At 46.4% G+C, this 23,815-nt stretch overlaps 1 protein-coding gene across 1 annotated transcript; it reads right to left on the bottom strand.

Annotated features, from left to right (window-relative positions):
• Positions 1 to 644: 644 nt before the first annotated feature.
• Positions 645 to 15,768, bottom strand: LOC309357807 (A-kinase anchor protein 1, mitochondrial-like). The gene is made up of 10 exons (XM_081890302.1): positions 14,082 to 15,768; positions 11,821 to 11,954; positions 10,709 to 10,835; positions 9,278 to 9,405; positions 7,810 to 7,987; positions 5,422 to 5,572; positions 5,090 to 5,157; positions 3,695 to 3,768; positions 2,999 to 3,064; positions 645 to 2,206 (listed from the first exon to the last, which is right to left on the bottom strand). Exons 1-10 carry the CDS (start codon positions 15,721 to 15,723, stop codon positions 2,144 to 2,146), a joined length of 2,631 nt encoding a protein of 876 aa, XP_081746428.1. The 5' UTR covers positions 15,724 to 15,768; the 3' UTR covers positions 645 to 2,143.
• Positions 15,769 to 23,815: the final 8,047 nt, after the last annotated feature.

Genomic DNA, 23,815 nt, shown 5'->3' with positions numbered 1-23,815 from the left:
TATCCCAGTTTTAATATACTGAGGCATTGAAGACGCACCCACAACCAGTCGAAAATGTTACTTGTCCATTTGCCTGCCGGAGTACTTTTGCATTCATGAAGGCTTGAAATTTAATGATTCTATGAAAAAAGCCCAGGACTGTTTTGTTTTTGCATCCCCATTTTCATACTATTTGTATCCAGAGCAGAAGGAAGTGTGGAAAAGAAGGCATATTAGAACTATTTCCCCAGGTGCTTAACAACAACAAAAAAGTATGCTATAATTCAAGGGGTGATGGTGGTAATGTATTCTAGATCTTCTGAACAAATTTAAGCAAATTTAGCAGCTAAGCTTCCCTTGAACACACTTAAACTTTTATTAAGAAAGCAAATCCTAAAGCCCACATAGATTGGATCCTGCAAAAGGCAGCTACACCCAACACTCATTTTTCTAGATAATTACACACAGCACAAATGTCGCTGAACTCAAGCATGGGCAATAATTAGATGATGAGCAACATCTGAAGGACTACATGTTCCCTACTCCCATCCTAGAGGAGCTCTGAAGCTGCCCAAAATCATCTTCTAATGTGACCATTTGAATACAGACTCAAGTCTTTGAAGAGATAGGCAAGCGTCTTACCAAAACAATTCAATACAAGTTCCTTGCATTTGGAGGCATTTAATTGTTGAAAGTTATCAACTTGTTTTCACATACAAGGTGTCCTACAATATCTTAGGAACAGGAATTGTGCCGGATATTTTATATGAGAAGGCAAATCTGAAAAACTGTAGTTGGTGGTCTAAATACAAAAAGTAGTCCCAAGCATCTTTCCCCACGAGTAATAACTCCCAACTCAATGGCCATGTTTAGATTCATTTATATTTTAATAGTATTAAATTAGCTTAAATTACTTGATTTTTTTTTAATTCCACATTTGAAACCAATCTAAAAAGGAGCAAAAGAAATAAATTGAGACACACCACTGCAATATTAATTCCAAATGTTAACTCCCCCCCCCTTTACGTCAGATCTGTACAGCAAAAAGTAGCAGAGTCCATTGATTACTGTTCCTACCATACAGCAAGCTAGAGAAAAGCCATCCTGTACACAAGAGCCTATGAAGGATCCTCCTCAGACCTTCTAATGCTTAGCTGCCAACAACAACACGCCCCAAACCGTTTTCTACCTACAGAGGACATTTTGGTGTGGCGAAAAAGGAAAAAAAAACTGATTTTCTTTGAAGTTCCCTTTTTAGTTCTCCAGTATTTTTTTTTCTCTTGTACAAAATATTACAATGATTTTTATATATATTTACATAGGTTTTTGCACATCTAGAAAAACAGTTATGAATTACAATCAGGCTTGGCAATCAATTTTGTTGTTGTTAAACATGATCTAGGGATTTAAGACAGCTGCAGCTGTAGTGGTTCACTTAATCACATGATTTTTAAGGAGGTCTGCAAAGCAGTGTTTTCCATCTCTTGCGAAAACAGCTGTAATTTTAAAAAGTCAACAATATACTGTTAATGAGCACTATCTGTTCATTCAGTCCTTCAGCCTCCCAAAGCACAGCTGAAGACGACTTGCTTTTGCTGTTTGGAAGCACAGGTCTATGTCATGCGCCCAAAATTCAGATCAATCACCACAGGGTTTTTTCCCTCTTTTTGTGTCTGTGAGGGGGCTAGGTCTGAAAACAATTTTACTTCCACCTAGAGTTGTCTTCATGTTAAGGCAGCCAGTTTAGAAAACTGGGTTGTGTTTAACACACATCTTAAATCCTCTGAGGACAAGTGTTATACAACCCTCCCCAGACATTTCTTTTCCCCCTTCATTAAAGTTTTGTTTAAAATTTGCTTTTGGACCCAGATCAGGGTGGGGCAGAGGGGGGCAGAATAAAGAGCTGCGTTTTAAAGCTGCAGTATTTTTATGGCTTATGGTTCAACTCCTTGCTTTTCTGCAAAATGAGGTATGATAAATAAACTGTGTCCGTCGGATGAATACATCAAAACAGACTTAAAGCGGAAGTGACATATGCTGGGGCGGGGAGGAGGAAAGATTGCCAAACCCAATTCCGAAACAGTGCCAAAAAAAGAGGGTGGGGAAGGGATAAGGTAGGGATGGGGAGAGGAAAGATTAGTCAAGAAGACAGCCAAGAACTCTCCTAGTAGCTTTCGATCCACTGCGCAAACCCTCTTTCCACCAAGGTTCGGTTTATAGACACCAACTGGAAAAGGAGAAAATGAAAGGTGTTAGAAGTTCTGCTGTCCTGTGCTAAGGCAGAGATAAGCAGCCTGCGAGGCCTGTCAGGCATTGCTGGACTCCAACTCCCATCAGTCCCAGGCCTGCATGGCCAGTGGTCTGGGACGATGGGAGTTGAGTCCACCAACATCTGGAGGGACCTACAGATTCGTTCCCCCCTCCCAGCTCCACAAGTTAACAAAGAAACTGAAAAACATAGGGTTGTAGCCAACTCAGAGTAGACCCAGTGAAATTTAACAACTTGAAGTTAATCCTCTCCATTAACATCAATGGGCCCATTTCATGGCATGGTTAGCGCTGGCCTGCTACCCATAGCATTCTGAATACAAGGCGTGTTCACATGCAGATTTACTGAAATATCCATCCTTTATTCTGATCCCCTAGCCCAGGCACCCCCAAACTCCGCCCTCCAGATGTTTTTGGCCTACAACTTCCATCATCCCTACCTAACAGGACCAGTGGTCAGGGATGATGGGAACTGCAGTCCCAAAACAGCTGGAGGGCCGAGTTTGGGTATGCCTGCACCTAGCCTATGAAATGGCAATGCATTGGATTTGAGCAGGGATACCCAACATGGTGCCCTCAATACGTTGCTCAGCTGAAATCTCCACCGTCCCCAATCACAGGTTACGCTGACTGGGGCTGATGAGAAACATCGGGAGGGCACCATGTTGGCTATGCTGGAGTAGTTTTAATTCCTGGGCCCATTTATACATCAAAGATCCTGTCCCGGTGCTCTATTTAGTAGCATAAATACCTCTTCTCCCATCATGCTCCACAGCTGTATTAGGGGCAAGCCCGTTGCACTGTCATAATTTGTCACCTGGAATCAGAGATGTCTATTAATGCCTAGCAAGAGAGGAGCAGTAGCAGCAGCAGAGAGTGCACAATTATCCTCCAGACATATTCTGGTACGTTGCAACATGCCTAAAGACAGCGGAAGTGATCTTTCCAGTTTTACACTAGCAATGTCACCAAAATCTGCAATTACCTGGCTCAGTATACAAATCTGCCTGGCTCGGAATGGCCAATGTATTACAAGTTCAGTATGCTTTTTGTCTTCAAACATTATTCTGTGGCTCCGAATGGAGCATGAGCAGCAGTGGCTGGCAGCCCCTGGTGGTGTGGCTGTAGCCGAGGAGGTCGTGTAAGTGGGACCGATAAGGTCACATGGTGGTAAAAATGGGCAGAGCCAAGTTGTTCTGGTTTTCTTGGCAACGATGAGGAGAGTAAGGCATTGCAGCTGCGTAAGTACTTAGCCTAACTAAGCTGAAAAGTGTCTTAACCTTGTTTTAAGAAACGGTCATTGCTGCCATGATTTTTAGTGTTGTTCAGAAGTATGCCCCACTACATTCCAAGGGGATGGCTCCCAGGTAGGACTAGAGCCTTGTGTCAAGTTTCTCACAACAAAAGGCAGCACTAAACAATAAAAGCTCACAGCCATGACACATACCTGTGCAAGCAAAGGTGTACCTCTGGTCATTTCACTAACAGCTGTGTCCGCCTCAGATGAAAAGTGATCGTCATCTTTCAGGAAAGAAGGAAAGAAAGGAAGGAGTGTTACTCTTAAGGGAGCACCATTTTCCTGTATATCTGAAAGCTGCTCCAACACACACAAGAGATCCTGCTTGCATGGAGAAAGCTAGCACATCAGTGATGTAATATGAAAGCATGGCATGGGAGGTGCCACACTGGGGTGAAGGAGGACAACCCCTCCCCCAAACAATATCACCCCCACTTCCATCACTGGACTCCTATCATTAACATGTACTTTAATTCTTCTTTCAGAGACCTTAACATGCGGGACATGTAGTATCTAAATTTTGGTAATAAGAAGGAAATAAAAAAAGTACTGGCTTGACTGCATGGTCAAGAGGCATCCTGTTCCTTGATTCTTAACATTACACCTGCCTGCCTGAGACGCTATTTTGGTTGGTGGGCCTGTCTTAATGTGATTTCAAAGAACTTTGGTTTTCACACAAACCCATCAGGGAATTGCCAAGTTTAATCTGCCTACCTCTTGCCTTTGTGCTCACACACACACAGCCCCACAAATAGCAGAACACAATCTGGTGTAACTTTTAAATGAAAACTGAAAACTTCTATGCCAGCAAAGTTATGCAGGCCATTAAGAAAACAACTTTCTGTAACAGTTAGTGGACAATTTGCAACTTCAACTTTTTTTACGTGGTTTCTATTGTACAACCTCCGTAAAGCATGTTGGTGCATGAAAAAAAACCACAATGAAACAGCAGTGTATAAATATTTAGATATGGTAATTCTCCACAAAATGGAAGGAGTAGTGCTCCCCCCTCAAAAGGTGCAGTCCACCTTTGACTGCGCCCTTCCACCCACCTTTGTTTTTGCAAAATTGGTCTGCTACTGCAGCTGTCCATGCAGTAATCCAGCATGATGGAAGAGACCAAGTTATGTTTGAAAACAGCCACTATCCAGTCCCTAGCCTTTCACAGGAAGAGTTCAGCTCATGCAAGAGGGGCCAGGGAGAACTTGGGAATATTCTCCCATGGTTTCACTGAAGAGGGTCCCAATTACAGACACTACTAAGGCATGACTCTGATTAACTTTGAAGGGACAGCCTAATCCTACTGGCTTTAACCTCCGTAAGCAGCCCCCTCTCTGCGAGAATGCAACATGAGCTGGAAGTAGAGCTTGAGTAGGCTCTACTGTTTTGCTGTTAAAGAGTTCTTACGCAGTTTGAATGGTGGGTCCTCCCCAAAAACCCTCCACCTCATCTCACACCCCTAGACACGAACCGTGCCACTTACACAGGCACAAATACAAGTCCTAAAGGTAAAAGGAAAAATCTGCCACCAATGACTGACATTACCTGGAAGTGGCACTACGTTGTCCAAGAGGACCTCTGCTCCTTGGAAAGGTAGTGTTACAAAGTCAGACCTTAAAAAAAAAAAAAGCAAGGTGAGAGATTGCCAGAAAACAAGAACTCAACCAATAAACTATCACAGCTTGTTAGGGGCAGCAACAGAAGTGTGTGGCTTGAGGACTTGAGTGCTGAACAGGTTGAAAAGCTAAGGGCCGCCTTCTCTGTGTATCACACCTTCATCCCCATTTTTACAGGACAACTTTTCCCTCTCCTTAATGATGGGAAGGGACAGGCACCCGCTATTTGCCATTTCTGAGGGCAGTTCTTGGGCCGCTCACCTGATCTGCCTGAGTGTGTCAATCTTGACTCTCTCGTATCCACCATAGTCCACGTATCTGATCTCCACTTCAGTGGTGTCTTTGAAGTAGCCAATTACTTGCGCTCGCCACCAGGCCCCTTCCATGCCTGGCGCAGCACAGACAACACCAACTGCAAAGCACAAGAGTTGTAAAGAAAGGATCAAATGTGAGATCACACACCAGCTTTTCTTTTTTTATAGAGAATAAACTATATTAGGGTTTATAAAAAGAACTACAAGGCTTAATATCAGATATCTTTTTTTAATCCAAACTACGACATTAATGACATGACCCGGAAGCTGTACGCCGGCTCCCTTGGCCAATAAAGCGAGATGAGCACCGCAACCCCAGAGTCGGCCATGACTGGACCTAATGGTCAGGGGTCCCTTTACCTTTACCTTAAGACATTAATCTAAATAAGATATAAACAGAGGGGTGGGGAGGAGAAAGAAATAACAAAACAGGATATAGAAAAGGTATTAAAAGGGAGAGAAAGAAAAGTAAGAGTTCAGAAACTAAAGAACTTCCAATTCTTCATTTGTCCACTATATATAAACAATATTCACTTCAACCACTCCAATATAACACCCAAAAACACCACTCTCTATAAACAAGCATTAGCTTCAATAATGGCATCTAAGTGTCATTATTTCTCTTTTTCATGCAAAAAGTCTTTGAGAGTTTCCAACTTCCTGTTCAGTGCAAAAGCCTCATGATGTTCCCCAGCAATCACTCACCCACTTTGAACCTTTACAGTTTAAGCACTCAAAGATAAGGTTGCTGTTACTCTCCTTTAGGAGCAAACCGAAAACTGGGAGAATGACTCTCATGCTATTCGGTGCTAAAGGTAGAATCTAAAGTGAAGACTGAAATTAACTTGGCACCTTAGCCATTGGTTTGACTTTCTCCTACGTTTGCATCACCTGAAGAGACAGCCTGAATGCACTTCTGACAGCACTGGCACTTTAATAATAAAACCACTATCATTTCTTCATTCCATCATAGGCCATAAGTGGCAGGTTTATCTCTGAGTGGCTGGTGACTATATTATAGAGAACTGACTGACTTGTTTGTGATCCAAAATGCTGCTCAGTTCACCTGAAATGGCTTCTAGAACTCTGGGAGGGCCTTAGCTCAGGGTGTAGAGCAAGTTTTCCCAAACTTGAGTATCCAGCTGTTTTGGACAACAACTCCCATCATCCCTAGCTAGTAGGACCAATGGTCAGGCATGATGAGAACTGTAGTCCAAAAAACATCTGGAGTCCCAAGTTTGGGAAACATCAGTGTAGAGCATGTGCTTTGCATGCAGAACGTCCCAGAGTCAATCCCTAGCATCTCCCATGTAGGGCTAGAAGAGACTTCTGCCTGAAACCCTGGAGAGCTGCTGCTTATCAACATAGAGCTAAATAGACCACAGGTCTGATTCTATAAGATAACTTTCTGAATTGGATCAGATTATTATGTGTGTGTTGTATATTTTGTTGGTGAAAACCTCCTTGTGTATAGCAATATAGAAAGGTGGTATACCAAATAAAAGGGAAATTAAATGAAATATATAAAGCAGCTTCTTATGGCTGTAATTTCAGTTAGAAAGAAAGAAAGAAAGAAAGAAAGAAAGAAAGAAAGAAAGAGACTTCTGTTTGCTCCCTTGGCACCCTGCTCCTCTGACATCAAAGCAGCTCAACTAATAGAATTGAGTCAGGACAGAGAGATTAGAATAGAGAGATTTAGCAAGCTGGGCTGTGGCAAGGAACATTTTAGGCATTTCCCAGCCTAAGGACTGTTAATTGTTTGTTCGGTATATGCAACACCGGCAACAGCCTGGAGGAACTAAACTTGTGTTGCTTTAGTTGGCAAGCTTAACAGCCAAAATGAGGAATTAGATGGAAAGAAAACAAGAGGCAAGTGGGAGCATTTTGAAGAATATTTAAAGAAGAGTGGTCTTAAGGTTAACTGGTAAGTGGGATAAGCCTATGGGCAGCAGCAGACAAGACAAAGACAAGGAAAACAATAAAAGGGGGAAAAAATAAAAGGAGATGTAGCAAATTAAGAATATGAAATAAGATAAATGGAAGGTAAGTCGCGAAGTGTAAGACTAAGGTATGAGTTGTATAGATGTAATATGGAAAATGAATATAAATAAATAATAATAAAACAAACTTGGGTGCTTTTTTTAAATTCTGCAAGACACAGGGGAGAGCAATGTTGTGCTGATCAAAGGCCTGGGAAACTACATGGGAAGAGCTGTGTTTGCTGGATCCCTTTCTACATCCAATGAAAGCGGCTTTTACTAAGAGCCAGCGACGGTGGAAGTCAGGCAGATTCTACCAAAGGCGTCCCAGAGACATCGAAAGGAGAAGCACTTACCCTCTACCGGTGTCGGCATGGTAGGAATACCTGGCTGGGAATAGCACAGGTACATCTGTTGGTCTAGACTACGGAGGACATGGTAAGTGGGGTGCGTGTGCTGCTGCACAAACAAGTGTCCCGCGTTGATTTGGTTGACCACGATCACTTCCACCGTTACCCCATCTGGAAGCATGAGCTGTCAGAGAGAGAACATGTTTTTCCACTCAGGTAACATCTTGGATTATTGCAATGAGCACCGCCCCTGAAGATGGGTAGGGAACACCAGTTGGTCCACAATGCAGCCGCCAGGTTAATGGCTGGCTTTCCCACTTAGGTCTCACGTAAAACCCCATTTTAAAACAGTGGCGCTGGTTGCCCATTCATTCCCAAACCCAATTCAATGTGTTCATGTTAGTGTTTAAAGCTCTAAATGACTCAGGCCCCCAATATCAGAAAGACCGCCCCCGTTCCTACAGACCCTCTCAGGTGCTGAGATTGGCAAAGGGAACCCTCATGATAGCCCCTCCGTCCTCAGAGGTTCTGTGTGTTTGTGTGTGTGGCCAGGGAGAGGGCCACAGGTCCCCCATTCCTCCCCTAGGGGGCAAATATCTTCCATTCCTGCCCTTCAAACGCAAACCAAACATAAAATTTTAAAAATGCCTTAAAAAAAAACCACACAACTGTACAGATCTACCCACACCTACACAAAGCCTGTTATACATGCAGGGCACACATTACACATTTTGAGAACCTAGGAGCAGTGGTGTGTGGTCAGTGGGCATGGGGCACCAAGCTAGTCCCCTAAACGTTCCTGGTAAATCAGAGCACTGAAGTATTAAAAGTCTGGCGTCTCCTTCCCTTCTGCCCAGCTTAGGGAGGCACAATGCTTGTGCACATGACATCACCCTCACAAGCTGGCACCTCTGGCCCTAATTGTTCCACTACAAAAAAGATTCACTGCACGCCACTGCCCAGGAGTCTTAACTACAGAGACCTGCCGAAAAGGGGCCCACATGATACTGCAGCCCACCTACCAGTTGACCAACAGCTGGTGTCTCATGCAGCTCTTTAAGGGATTTTCCACCTTTCCGCAGGGCCTGCAAGACGGAGCTGTTCTGCCAGGCCTTTGGGCAGGATGCAGTTTGACTTACCTTCCTTTGTATAAGACAAGCCCGAAGGAGGCCCCCAACCTGCTCACAGGTCTTTGTATGATCAGTGGAAACAGTTGGCCCCGGCAAGTATTAACCACTCTCAATTCTAACCTGATAATTGCCACCTGCCCAGATTTTAACTTGTCTGAATTAATTTTAAGTTGTATTTTAATTAACTGATGTCAGGTTTATGCATATTGTGTTGTTTTTATGATGTTAGCCACTCTGAGCCTGACCTCAGCCAGGGAGGGCGGGATACAAATAAAAATGTATTATTTATTTATTATTATTATTATTAAGGTGCCCCAAAGATATCCCACAGACCCTGCGCTTACCCAGGAGGTCATGGGGAGAGAATGCACTGGCAGCGGGGGAGGTGGTGGCGCATAGATATTGGTGAGGCTCAGGTCCTTGAACTTCTTGCCAATCAGGCTCAGGGCTTTGTCGACGTTTTGCTGAGAGCCTTTTTGGGGGCGGGTGGGGGTGAAGGAGAGAAAAAGAGGCAGATGCTTAGGAGGTTTCCAGAGACAAAGCAGGAGATCAAACATGTCTGCATCTCTGTGAGGCAGGGTGGTTAACTGTGCTCGCCACAACAAGAGTGACTTGTTCAAGGCTGCACAGATAACAGGAGAACAGCTTCTGCCAGGCTAGGTGGACCAACCATGTGACATGTAAGGGTGTAAGAGGAGTCCTGATGCATTGGGCCAAAGGCCCACCTAGCTCAGCACTCTGTTCTCACAATTGCCCACCAGGTGGGGAAGGGCCATAGGTTAGTGGTAGAGCTCTATGACACTGGAGTTAACTGCTTATTAGCAAGGAAAGGGTCCCTGGTAGGTCTTACCCCCCGGACCAGTCAACGAGACTAAAGGTCCCTGCCCCCCCACAGCTGTCTATGTCTCCTCCTCTCCAGGGTTTTTTTCCAACGACCCAAGACTGCACCTGCATGCTTGTCTTTCCTCCTCCCGCTTCATGCCTCTTCTGGTTCTGGGAGACCAGGTGGGAAGGGAGCTCGTAGCAGCAGGACGGGGAGACACCCGTGACTCTTCAGCAGCCTGACTCATCTCTGCCTCTTGGCCTACTCATCCCACTCACCAGCTTCAGCTTCTGCCTCTTGACTTCTCTCTGTCACCAACTCTCCTCGCTCACTGAGCCCTGGTACCTCTTTAGCTTCCGACACCTCCTCCTCCCAGTCTTCTCCCTCTGACCACTCATTGTTGTCCCACCACCACTGCCTGAGTCCTGAACCTTCTTCCCTTGGGAGTTCCCCAGCTGGTTCCTCCCATCATTCCTCTGCACCCAACCAGGCCATGACACCTGGGAGGAAATCCTTGTCTGAAATCCTAAAGAGCAATTGCTAGTCAGTGTAGACCATGCACCCCCAAACTCGGCCCTCCAGCTGTTTTGGGACTACAACTCCCATCATCCCTAGCTAACAGGACCAGTGGTCAGGGATGATGGGAGTTGTAGTCCCAAAACAGCTGGAGGGCCGAGATTGGGGGTGCCTGGTGTAGACAATGCTGAGCTAGGTGGACCAATGATCCACAAAGCAGCTTTCTATGTTCCTAGCTGTCCTCAAGGGAAGCCCCACAAGCAGAACCTGAGCACAGCAGCCCTCTCCGCACCTGGGATTCCCTCCACAACTGGTGTGCAGAGGCATACTGCCTCCAACAGGGGACCCATGGAAAGGCAGCTCCCTCTTGGTTAGACACCCCACTACAGACCCAGCCAAACCACTCATTCGGCCATCTGCCATCCCACCCACTCACCTTCTATATGGCAGATCTGGAAGTCCTGGGTGTAAGGTAGTGTGGAAATGTAGATTTTGGCACCGGACGTTTGTTTCAAGAAGCTCACGTACCGCCCCTGCTTCCCAATCAGCCGTCCGACTAAATGCTGCAGGGAACAAAAACAGCATGAAGGAACGTTCTGCGCACAGAATCCAGCTGAAGTCGGTGGGTCCTTGGCTGAACATTATGAAAACCTTCTTGAAGTGAATAGCAGCTGACGCGGTGGGCCCTGTTTGGGGTCTCCCTCACTGGGGGCCTCCAAGCAGAGATTGGAGCGCCACCTGTCAGGCTGAAGCTCCATCTCAAAAGAGTTTGAGGAAGAATCATAGCTCAGCAGACAGAGCATCAGCTTTTCTGGTCCCAGGTCCATTCTCCTGCATCTCCAGGGAGGGCTGGGAAAGACTCCCTTCAGGAAGCTTGGGAGAGCTGCTGCCAAGCACGTGTCAACAACGCTGAGCTAGAACAGATCAGATCAGATCCCTTCTGAGTTCTGAAGTCAGGAGAAATGACTAGCTGGGAGGCTCTGTGCCAAGGGAGGCTCACTTTTTCATCCTCTTTTTTATTATTTTGACAAGCATTGGGTCTCTCAAGTTGCTTATGGTGTTTATGCTCTTTATGCTTAGCTCCATGCACCATCTTCTTACAACAAGTCAGCTACTCTTCCAAGCTTCTACACTAGCCAGGCCACTCCCCTCTAGGATGAACTTCTTCAGGCTGCAGTGAGACACCCAAAGAAGTCCCTCACCATCACCCATCTCCTTCTCTGTCTTTTTAAACGCCTTGAGCAAAACTGTCTCCAGGAATTCTCCTCCAACCTGCTCTCTTATGGGCCCTGAAAGCTCCCCCAAAATCCCAGTTGCTTGTACAAACACCTCCATGTCTAAACACGCGTGCTCATCCACAAGTCCTCAGGGAGAGAGGATTAATATGAAGATGTATTCAACAATTCCTGCTTGGCACATCTTATATGTTTCCGTTACATCTGAACAATTCTGCATTGATACAGCCATGTGTAAATATAGTCAACACACTTTCAGGTGTGAAGCAAAACTTTGGTTAGGCCAGATTCCACCAGAAATTTGGGGCATTACCTTTGGTACCTCTATCTCCCAGATAACAAGCTCTGTCTTATTAGAATCTGCTCCGGTCTTCGAATTCTGGCAGCTGTCCTTATTTCTGAGGGCACAGCCAATGTCCACTGAATCCATGCTATTTACATCCGAACCTACAAAGAGAGATAAGTTCCGCAGCTCTGAGGCATGTTACAGAATCTTATACATAAATAAATAAGTTTGAAATATGAGGAAGTATTAAGAGCCGGGGCGAAACTACACACCTAGCAGGAGTTCTGAAACAGGATCCTCCTTATTCTACAAAGCAGGGTGAGGGAAAGGGGGTCTTTCCATTCATGGCACACCATACATTTAAAGCACCTCTCCCCTCTACAACACACACACACACACACACACACACCCTATGTGAATTGTCTCCTTGTGTTGTATGCAAACAAGGCCTACTCAGAATAGACCCAATGAAATTTATGGGCCTAGGTTAGCCATGTCCATTAATTTCAATGGGTCTACTCTTGTGTGGGGCTAGCACTGGATACAACCCTCTGCGAGAGGTAAGCTACAGCTCCCAGGATTCTTTGCAGGGGGTGGAATGTGCTTTAAATGTATAGCTTATGTATAGCCTGCGTCTTCCCACATGCATGCTCCTGAAAGTGAATGTTCAAGAACCCATAGGGCCCTTACAAATTTTCCACTTTGCTACTGAAAGAAACTCAGGTGAGGAATGATTTGGCATAGAGTCATGGAGGGAAAGACCCCCCACCCCAAAACAGCCTGAGCCAGGGTGTTCATTGCCTTCAACAAACACAGCCATCAATACAGCATTAAACACTAGAAACCAAGGCTGAAGTTCTACACACATTTAGATAATGTGACCCTACTGCCTTCCTGATGCTTGTGGACTACAAATCCCATCAGCTGGGGCTGATGGGAGTTCGGTGGCCAACAATAGATAGAAGAAGGCTGCAGGCTAGCTGCCCCTTGTGACTAAGAGAAAGGCAATATTGTGAGAGGTTTGTGTTGGTTCACAAAAAAAACCTCCTCTAAAGTCATCTTGAGTTTAAGGACTGTTCACGCTAACCCACCTTGATAATTCTAGTAAATCTAACATACACACATACTTTACAGCAGAGTGAACAAGTTCTGCGGGGCCTCCTGAGCTGCCAGTTCTGTCTATAAATATAAATAAACACCATTCAGCAAAAGGGGACCTTTTAAGAATATATCTGGGTCCAGACCTCTACAAAAGATCTTGCAGGTGAGAGGAGATTGAACACCTAACAATACGTTATCATCCTCATCATCAACAACAATAATAAAAACAATTAATTTACATACCGCTTAAAAGCCAAATGGAGCTTCTATGCAGTTTACAAGTACAAAACAAATCACACAGAAAATTAAAAAATAAACCCATGTCATTAAAATATGCTACTGGGCGAAAAAATCATCAAAACATGCATGGCTACACCATCCGTGCTGGCTTTCTGCCCATTTCCAGGTCCAATTCAAAGTGCTGGTATTAACGTTTCAAAGCCCTGAACAGCTCAGGGCCAGGTTACTTGAAGGATCATATCCCTCCAGATATACCTGCCCAGACTTCAATATCATCTTCAAAGGCCTTTCTCCAGATGCCCATACCAACCTGAGGCATGTAGGCAACTAATGAGGGGTGGGCCTTTTAGGTGGTAGCATCCTGGTTGTGAAGTGCCCTCCCCAGAGAAGCTTAAGAGTGTTTTAACAGTTTTAGAATGCTTTCATTCTGTTTTTAAATTGTGGACATGTCTGCCGTCCTGGGCTCCTTCAGAAGGGATATAGAGTCAACATGCATACATACATCAGGAAAGCACCATGACAGCTCCTCCGACAACACTGGTCCCACTTAAGTTATCAGGCCTAATAATAACAACTGAAAGAGCCAAACTCCATTTTAAAGCCATTTAAGCTGCCTCTACATCTCACAATAGCAAACCTGACACATTCATGACAAGCTGAGAAAAGCAGGACTTTTGGGTGTGCCCCGAATCTGCTGCCAATACATTTCTAGAGTGACCCCAAAATTCTAGCGTTTACGTATTTTGAAGGAGAGAAAGCAAACCCTTACTTTTACACCCAGAGCAGCCCAGTATAAGATGCTCATAGCTCTCCAAGGAAGCAGGACTCCATTTTATTTACACAACCCTGGAATCTTTTGATGATGGGCAGTTAATGCTGCAAATAAATTTTGTGAAAAAACAAGAAACAGGACACATGCAAGAAAACCGGGACACAGGAATCCTTACCCCCTGAGTTGTCTGCATCTGCTTCTGCCAACCACGGCTGGTCGTGCCTCCGATGGGGGCAGTCTTCCTTCAGCACTCCGTTGCTGTACGGCACTTTGTTCTCCGCTAGCGTAGGGGAGGAGGGAGGCTTTTTGCTGGACGCCAGCTTGTGTTCCGAGTCTTTGAGCGTGGGCATGTTCAGCAAATCCAAGCGCTTACCCAAAGCAGGAGAGGAGGTGCTTTTCAAGAGGTCCTCCGCACTCGCCCCGTCTTCCGAGGTGCAGGCGCTGCAGCCGGAATCTTCTGTCATCGTCTGAGCGTCTTCCAACTCATCCTCGTGGTTTGCGGCTGGGTCACCGGCAGGCTGCTCGGCGCTTCTGGAGTCCCTGGAGAGGCCGTGGCTTGGGTTTCCCAAGAGGCCATGCGTCAAGTGGCTTGAGTACATGGCGTGGCGGTTGACGTTCTCTTCCAGCAGGGGAGTCACCTCTATGGCCGCCGCCTTCTCAGCGACACAGCCGTGGCCCTTGCTGCACTCTGCTTGGCCGGCAGCTGCCACGGAGATCTTCTCAACCCGGCTGGCCATCTGAGAGATCCTATCCGACATGTCGCTGACCGACCCAGAAAGCACTTCCTCGGTGGCTGCCTGGATGACGTTGGAAATTATATGTATGGCAACCTGCTCAATCTTCTGGACTTCTTCTTTGTCTAAGCTGATGCCTCCCACCCTCGCTTTCTCCAAACTCCCCTTACAGCCAACATCTCCAAAACCATGGCGCTTCAACGTACTACCAGCGTTCGAACTGGACGTCTCTTCTTTCTGGGCCAATTCTGCGCTAGCAGGTTTGACGCATTTAGCCTCCGCTTCCATCACTGTGGCCGCCGCACCGGCGCAGCCACCACCAATCTCTTCCTTTCCAGTGGCATCCACAGAGGGTTGAGAAACCGCATCATCTGCCATTTGGGAGCATGGGGCGGCCAAAGAACCCGCATCTGAGGAGGTGGCTGCTACAGAACAGAGGCCTTCTTTCAAAGGCTTCTCTGGTGCATCATCCTGGACCACCTCCTCCAAACCGCTATCCCCAGACTTCTCTAAACTAGAAGACTTCTCTAGCAGAGCTGCTGCCGTCGAGACTGGTGATGGCACCCGGTCTGCCACTCGAGTGGCTGCCAGTGGCCTCTCGATAGAAGCTTCACCAGCACAGGTACCGTCAGCTATCTGAGCGCCCGGAAGGGAAGGCTCCTGTGCGGGGGATCTAGGTACATCTCGGCACCCCGTCACTTCCAGTTTTTCACTGTCGTCCTGAACCCTGTTGGATTCAATGGTTGTTTTTGCCGTGACAGGCCGGTGTCTTGGGGGGTCCCAGCGCCGAGCGCCGCTTTCCAAAGGGGCCTGCAGGCTTGCCGAAGACTCGACGGTAAAGGCTGGTTCAGCAGGCTGCTTGGCTTCTGGGGGCAGGGGCGGCTGGCTGTTCAACGGCACCCCTTCTCTAGCGGAAGGCTCTTTCTTGGGGGAGCCTATCCTGTGTTCTTCTATGTTGGCCAAGTCTCGCCTGTCGTGATTGCTCGCACGCTCCTTTTTGCGTGAAGAAAACCACCACCACCCGATGAGCGCCAGCACTCCAGGGATGGCAAAGGGCAGCAAGGTGCGGAAGCGGAGCGCCATTTTGCAGATCCTCAGCGATTACACCTAGAGACAAAAAGAAACAAAAACACAGAGCGTCATGTTAAAGGCTTCAGTTTTCCTCACACTGTTCTGAGAACATCTAAGCCAGCTGGCATGCTCCAGCGTTCCTTGACCTCCATCGCTGACTATTGGCCACTCTGGCTGGAGATGATGGGAAGGACAACATCCAGGGAGTGCCAAGCTGGCAAAGGATTAGCTTTGGGAACATTAACAACTGAGCGGCTGAGCTTGCCCAGCATTCACCAAAACGCCACCAAAACCTTGTGGCTTTGCCATTATGAGAGGCTGTGTAGCCAGGATCACACCAACAGTGCTCGGAAACACTCAATACTAGCCTGCAATCAGGCATCCAAGCCGCAGAAGCTCAGAAGTCTAGTTTCTCCATCTTGAATAGCTCAATATTTTTTTAAAAAATAAAGTTTCTAGTCCTCAAGGGCTACAAAAACACCCTTGGAGAGGGGGGCGATGGCTGCTAACATTTCAGAGGTACCTCTGGGGGCGCAAAGCAGGTTTTTTAGGAATTGGGAAGGGAGCGTGTTTTGATTTACAACTATGCAGAACCTTCTATGAAGACATGGCTGTGAATATTCTAAGCATTTAAGATTCTTCCCTAGAAAGAGTTCAAAGGCAGCTCCTCTTATACAAAATAAGCCACATGATCAATACTTTAAAAAAAAAAATCCTAACAAGTAGTAAGCAACATGATAGAGGCCTACAAAATAACAATGGAAATAAAAACGGGTTGCAGTGGGTCAGAGTGGCCCAGTCGGTTTAGCTGCTAGGCTCTGAAGGATCTAGGAGGCATATTTTGCCTAAAAGTGGGGAATGTTGGGTATTAGAAAGCAGAAACAGCCAACATACTGGCCTACGTAATATAGGAAGAGTCTGCTGGGTTAGGCCAATGGTCCAGCATCCTATTGTCACAGTGGCCAACCAAATGCCCCAAGGGGGAGCCCACAAGCACAAACCCAAGTGCAAGAGCCCTCTCCCCACCTGCGATTCCCAGCAACCAGTATTATCCAGAAGAATACTGCCTCCAACCATGGAGGTGAATGGACTACAACTCCCATCAGCTCCAGCTAGCGTGGCCAAAGGCCAGAGATGTTGGGAATTGTAGTCCAACGGCTTCTGGAGGGCACCGCTGTATTAAGGAACCCTCTGCCTCCCCGCGTAACTGAGCCCTGCTGAATGCTTGGACTACTACTTTCAAATCAAAGACAACATGCATCCCCACCTTTGACCATGAAATGTGCACCATCAACATATGCAAGCAGAGGAAATCACCCACCAGAAGAAAATCTGTGCTGCAAACACCTGGTTCGATATACTGTGCTGGTCACCTTTCCATAATCTTCCTTCTCAAGTGCCCCCCTCCATGCTCTGCCCAGTAGCCCCTGATCTTCATTTTGACCTCAAGACCATAAAGATCACATGATGATTATTCGCTTTTGGTTTACAGGAGCAAAAATGTTTATAGTTGCAGATAAGGATCTCAAATACAGCAACATGCATCAGAGATGTTCGTCATAGATCCACAACAGAACAGAACACACACACACACACAGTGCTTTTTGTTGCACTGAATGTTGTACAACAAACTGTACGACATCAGCTGCCATCTAAAATAAATTTGGAAATCCCTGCCTTCATGAGAATCAGGGCTAAGTCCTACTCAGAGGAGACTCAATGGAATTAATTAATGGACCCAATTTATTCATGCCCATTAATTTCAGTGGATCTACCCCTAATAGGAATATTCCACAGTCAAGATAAGTGACAAAAATTGAGGTTCACATTGTATTCTGCCCAACCTGTTACTTGAGCAAGAGCTCCCCTCGAGTTATAAAAAGACAAGGCTGGCATTCCTTTCCTTAACAGAGGAGAATCTGCGGGCCTTGTGGCTGGAATGTCAGGGGTAAACAGCTGCCCATTCAGAGAGCTGCTTGCTGCAGAACACTCTCACAGTTTACATTGGCAGCCAGCAGAGTTTGGGTGTCTCCAAGGGCACGGACTCGTCCTCCCAAGGTTGGAAGCGTAGAACCAGGAATATCAGCTCCAAGGTCTAGTTCTCAGAGAAGTGGGGCAAGCATGTGTCCCGGCTGTACCCCTCAGACTTGGAGCGGGGAGGCTTACGTGTCAGAACGATCTTCCATACAAACTAAATACACTCCCTGCATGCAAAAAGCCTGCATGTGGGGAAAGAGCCTGACCCGCTCTTTTTCTGCATGCAGAGGACGATGGCTTTGTTGCTCTATGGAAGAGCCCTCCCCAACCCAAAGGTCTGGAGGGGTACAGCACAGACACAGGCTTGCTCCACTTCACTGAGAACTAGGCTATGATGATAAGGTGCTTATGGAGTTTTCTAAAAAGATTCTCTCTCTCTCTCATGCAGAGGAAAATCTGCAGGGATTTCTTCTACTGCCATTTAATGATGATGGCATCTTGAGGGCTCTCCAAGGGGAACCCAGGACACTTTCCAGAAGTAAGAAAGCAGAAGGTAAGCTGAGTGAGAGACATGCGAAGCATGCGAGGAGGGCGAGGGAAGCCTTCTGCATTGAGACAAAGCAGGTGCGAAGCCCTGATCTGAGCTGCTGGAGGAACAATCTGGGCTTTAAAAAATAAATTAAAATTTGCTTGTAACATTCCAGTTTATTATTTTTATTTTTATTATTGTTATTGAGCCATGAGGACTGGTGATTCCCAAGACACAAGAGCTTCTCATTTGTGAATCATCCACCAAAGTTGGGCTTTTTCCAGCAATTTTGTCAGGACTCAGGTTCTCAGAAGCCAAAGGCAGGCTCTCCCCTTATGTATGATGAAGCATTCAAGAGCAAAGCAGCCCACTGACCCATCCCCCTTTGGAGATGCTGGGAATAAAACTGAGCAACCAAAAGAAGAGCTAAAGCAGCTTTAAGTTTATAAACCATCTGCGGCTGAAGGCTTGGGAGCGCATCACAGCGCATGAACATGAAAGGAGCCCAGCAGGATCAGGCAGACGTCCTTCTAGTTCATCATCAGTTCTCTCCCACAGGTCAGCCAGATATAACAGAATCATAGCATTGTAGAGCTGGAAGGGACACCGAGGGTCATCTAGTCCAACCCCCTGCAATGAAGGGATGATTTGCCCTAAGTGGGGCTTGAACCCACGACCCTGAGATTAAGAGAGCCTCGTGCTCTACCAACTGAGCTATCTCATGCCTCCAGGAAGCACACGACAAGTGAAGAAGATAGACAACAGCCCTCTCCCATTGCTGTCCCCCCCCCATCTTCTGAGTTTCGGAGATATTCTGCCACTGAACATGGAGGTTCCATTAATCACAATGGCCAGCAGCATGAAACAGATCTCTAATAATAAAAGATGCGGCACCAATAACATTTGATTCTGCAAAGCATAGATTTGCATTCAGGACTGCAAGAGGACAGAAAAGGAAGCAGCTGTTCAAAAATTAAAAGAGTGCCAAGACATTTAGAACAGGGGTGGGGAACCACTTGCTCTCCAGATGCTGCTAGAACTACAACTCCCATGCTGGCCGGGGCTGACGGAGTCCAACAAAATCTGGAGGGCCACAGATTCATCAACCCTGCTCTTATGAAAACTTACACTGCGTATGCTCTGTTTCTAATTAAGGGAGGTGGGCAAGGAGACACTCACGACACCTCCCCAGTTCACTATTCAGCCAACTTTCTGGAAAATTCACTAGAAATCACCCACAACAGGACTAGAAACTCGGCATGGGGCAGTGGGGTGGGATTCTATATGCATGCAAAAGGTGCTGCAATTCCCCAAGAAGTAGCTGTGTTGCCCTGCACCAGCCTCTGCTCTTCCCCTATTGTGCTGCTTCTCTCCCTACCTTCCAGACACCCTTGCTTACAAGGGAATTTAAAATTCCAAGTGTCGGGTATAATTGGCATGCAATGCTATTCAAGAATGCATTAACAGCATCCTGCATTGCAGAGGGTTGGAATAGTTGACCCTTGGGATCCCTTCCAACTCTATAAAATATTCCTCTCTAAGGCAGCAATATATATATCTCTGCATGTAGAAAGCAAGGGTGGAAATGCTTCTTCTAGATACAGATTTACCACCTCAATGAGAACTTGGGATAGTCCCCTGCTCCCTCCTCCAGTAGGCAATTCCCTTAGGTCTGGTGTTGGGAACATGTGGCTCTCCAGATGTTGCTGAACCATCAGTGCCAGCGAGCATGATGGGAGTTGTAGTTCAGCAACATCTGGAAGGCCACTTGTTCCCCATGCCCACCTGAGGCAATGAGCTGAAATTGCACACTGGGTCAGATTCAGACACACCCTTCTAGCAATATACTCTTCCTGTGATGCCTGCAGCTTCTGCCTGGAAATTTTTTTTGTGTCCGCTAGACATTGAACACCTGGTTCACATCTACTAAATGGGGTTGGGTGGGCACAATAGCACCAGCTCTCTTTGGAAGTTGGTTTTTTCTCCCCCCAATTCCTCCTTTACGTGCTGCAGAATCAATAAGCCCAGCTCCCCTCCAGAACGGACAAACCCTGCAGTAAGCGGATCCATATAAGGGCCGAAACGAACTAGTTGTGCAGGGTTTTTAAGGGGCGGACAAGGCAGCTCTGCCTAAGATCTGAGAAGGGAAGAAGTTGGCTGGTGTTCACTTCAGCACACACATACATGGCAAGCTGCTGTGTTGCACATGCTGGCATCGTTCCCAAGCCTGGGATGGGATTCCAGTTCTGTCAGTAGACTCAAGGATTCTGCACTTGACAAATGCACAACGCATGGAGCGCCCATTTGCTTGTGCATTATCTCCTGGGGTGAAAGGGTTGAAACCTTCCCTGGATTCAGGTCAGACCCATCAAAGTGCTTGCAAATTAAAACCCAAACACTAGGAGACAGGAGGCACCAGCGTCACGTTCTGCAGCCACAACAGTGTCCTTGAGGGCCCCAAAAGCTTCTGAGCTCTGCCTCCCTCAAAACTCGCTGCTCCTTTGGTGGTAACTTCCCCCCCTAAAAATTACACAAAAGGGGAGGAACTTGGGCAAGCAATGCTCTTTCCCTCCTCCTCTTTCAGCTCTATAGGCTTATCAGGGCTCGGAAATTCTATTCATTCTGACTGTCACACAGAACGTGCAGAAATGCAAAATTTGTATGTTTGTGTGCAATCCTTCCCTCTTTGGGGGGGGGGAGAGAACTGATCTGGGGGAAAGGTGAAAGATGTGACCAGAGGGAGCAAGTACCCACAACACTCCAAAACTCAAATTTGCCCATGAGCCTTTGGCGACCCATGAGCTAAGGAGATCAGTATCATGAATTTTGCATTCATTGTCTGGCTCTCATTCACACAGTCCACAGACAAAAATGATTATCCACACCACCATTAAGTTTCCAAGGAACTTTGGCAGAAGTTTAAGAGAAAGGGGCTTACGTATTTTCTGGAACTGGGAGGTGAATATACCCAAGAAACTAGTCCTTGTTGAGCCTGGACAGCTCATAGGCTTTGGAATGGGAGATGAGAGAGGGATGCCAGAAGATTGCATTTGTACCACAAAGTGCCAAGACAACAGTGCAATATTAACAAGCTCGTATTCTTTCCGCTCCCTGGATTAAGGCTATTTGCACTCTGCATTTAATTGCATAAAACACCAAGTTTCTAGTCCTCGGTGGTGAGATGGTAGGTCGAACCGAGATAGCAAAAAAGAAAAAAAGAAAAAGCCCGGAAGGAAGCAAGAGGTCAACATAGTGGGCGTAGAGAAGATTCTCAATAGGAAGCACCTTTAAAATTTCACAGCCTTCTCCCCCTAATCACATAACGATATAATTGTGTAATGCAGTGGAATTAGAAGGATGTGCGACACAGTGTCAGGGAATGCAGCCACCAGGGTGAAGAGGCATGCCGGATAGGACCCGGTTGCATTAAAAACTGAAGTCACAGGGGCCTGGAAATTTTTTCCACGCTAAAAATAGCCAAAGGGCATATGAGCTGCCTTATAAGCCCACACAGAAGCTGGAGATTCCAGAAGAGATAAAGCTAACTTGGTACGCTAGCTTTTGTTATGTTTTTGGGGGGAAGCGGACTTCCTATTTCTCAGGTGAATCCATATTTTGGAACAAGGCAGCTACAAATAACTTGCAAGGTCAGAGAACAGAGTCCGGTCTTTCTCTAGGGTTTCTACTTGGGCAGCTGGAGAATCACCTGCATGCAGTCGAACCAGCACGAAGCACAGCTAACTTCAGCCGCTTTGACAACATTAAGAGGAGAAGCAAAAGGGAAGCAGGGAGAAATTAGTTGGGCTCCGCTTCTGAAGTGGGGATTGTGTTACAAATGGAGCCTTGCCCTCAAAAGTTCAGAGGCACAGATTTTACTTCTATTTAAATGTTTACGAACCATGTATTTCCATTAAAAAATTATCACAAGGAGGCATGCGAAACAGGAACTCGAATCCAGAATTTTAAATCTAGCTCTGCCCTCACAATTATAACCGCTCAGCAAAATGGCAACTAAAACAAAATAACACCTTTTGAGCTCCTCTCACATAAAATAGGTCTTAGCACATATTAGCAGATGGGTGGAGGGAGAGGAAGAGACAAATTGTGGCATAAAAACATGGTTTCCAGGTGGGAGAGACACTTTTAGGGGTGAGGCAGGTGTGAGAAAGGCTCAGCTGCTGCCCAGGACAGTAGGATGCTGCCACTGCGCCCATGCCACGGGGTTGTAAAATGGAGGACAGTGAGAGAATTATTTGGGTTTTTTAAATAAATAAAAAAACCAAACGCTTGCCACTGAACTTGTACCCTGCTACCGACTGTGTGAGCCGCAGGCCGTGCCCAACAACAGCATTATTTGGGGACTAAACCGAGAGTCAGGTGTACTTTGCCCCGAATTATACAAATAAAAGCACTGTGGCATTAAAGCAAACAAGAAGAAGCACCCAAGACAGCAATGGAGGACAGCAAACACGGCAGCCGAGGCTGCGGTAAACCCGTTTGCCTTTAAAAGGGTACCATGAGACTGTTGCATTCGCTGCAATTTAAACAGAAACCTCCACAGAAATTGGGCTGGTAGGGGAAAAAAGTTCAACATGCTCATCCTTCTACACCTTGGAAAGTAAAGGGAAGGGTATCTCTATTGAAACAAGGGTGGGGCTCCATTACCTCAAGGCTGACCACCTACTTCAGTCAGAAAACCACCATTAGATGCCCAAACATAGCTAGGAGGGGACAAGCGCAAATCACTTACTGTAAATCAGTCAGCAGAAGATCTCAGTGTGTAGACAATACTGGGCTTGATGTGCCAATGGTATGACTCGGTAGAGGGAGGTGGAGAGCCACCGATAGACTTATTAGCCACAGCAGTGAGATAGAACTTCCATACTCACACCAAGGACATTTCTGATAGTCACCTGCTGGAAAGCCGTGTTCAGGAGAGGGCTGCCATATTCAAGCCCTGCCTGCAGGCTGTCTAGAGACAGTTGGCTGGTCACTGTGGCAAGTCAACTGCTGGACTAGGTGGACCTGATCCAGCAGGGCTAGAATCATAGAATTGTCAAGTTGGAATGGACCCCGAAGGTCTTCGACTCCAATCCTCTGCAATGCAGGAATCTCAACTATAGCATCCATGACATATGGTCATCCAACCTCTGCTTATGGTCATCCACAACCTCCGGAGGGAGACCGTTCCACTGCCAAACAGTCCTTACTGTCAGAAAGTTCTTCCCGATGATTAGTCTGAATCTCCTTTCTTGTAATTTGAAGCCCTTGGTTCGAATCCTACCCTCCAGAGCAGGAGAAAACAAGCTTATTCCCTCCTCCATGTGACAGACCTTGAGATATTTGAAGATGGCTACCATATCTCCATCTTCAAATATCTCAAGAACCCAGAGTTTGGGAAAGATTGTTATATCAGTGGAAGACTTGCGGTGATTAGTGGAGGCAACCAGAACGTGGAAGTTTAGATTTTCCGGTGGTCCTATCTGCGCTCACAAGACTGTGAGAGGAGGCACACGAAAAGCAAACAAATCAAGTGCCAAGTTTATTCCGGAAACAACGGAAGACATTTCTGTTCTGACAAGCTTTCTCAGGTGGCTA

This window comes from Podarcis melisellensis (genome assembly GCF_964234715.1).
Source record: "Podarcis melisellensis genome assembly, chromosome: 15".
Classification (NCBI taxonomy): Eukaryota; Metazoa; Chordata; class Lepidosauria; order Squamata; family Lacertidae; genus Podarcis; species Podarcis melisellensis.
The sequence above is the reverse complement of the archived record's forward strand: the minus strand, read 5'-3'. Positions and strand labels throughout refer to the sequence as shown.

Excerpts from the sequence above, each read along its gene's own strand:
- LOC309357807 (XM_081890302.1), bottom strand. The coding sequence starts at position 15,723 with ATGGCGCTCCGCTTCCGCACCTTGCTGCCCTTTGCCATCCCTGGAGTG. Across the intron at positions 9,406-10,708 it reads CCAGATCTGCCATATAGAAG|GCTCTCAGCAAAACGTCGAC; the intron begins GTGAGTGGGTGG and ends GCCCCCAAAAAG. Across the intron at positions 5,573-7,809 it reads CATGCCGACACCGGTAGAGG|TTGGTGTTGTCTGTGCTGCG; the intron begins GTAAGTGCTTCT and ends TGTGCTTTGCAG.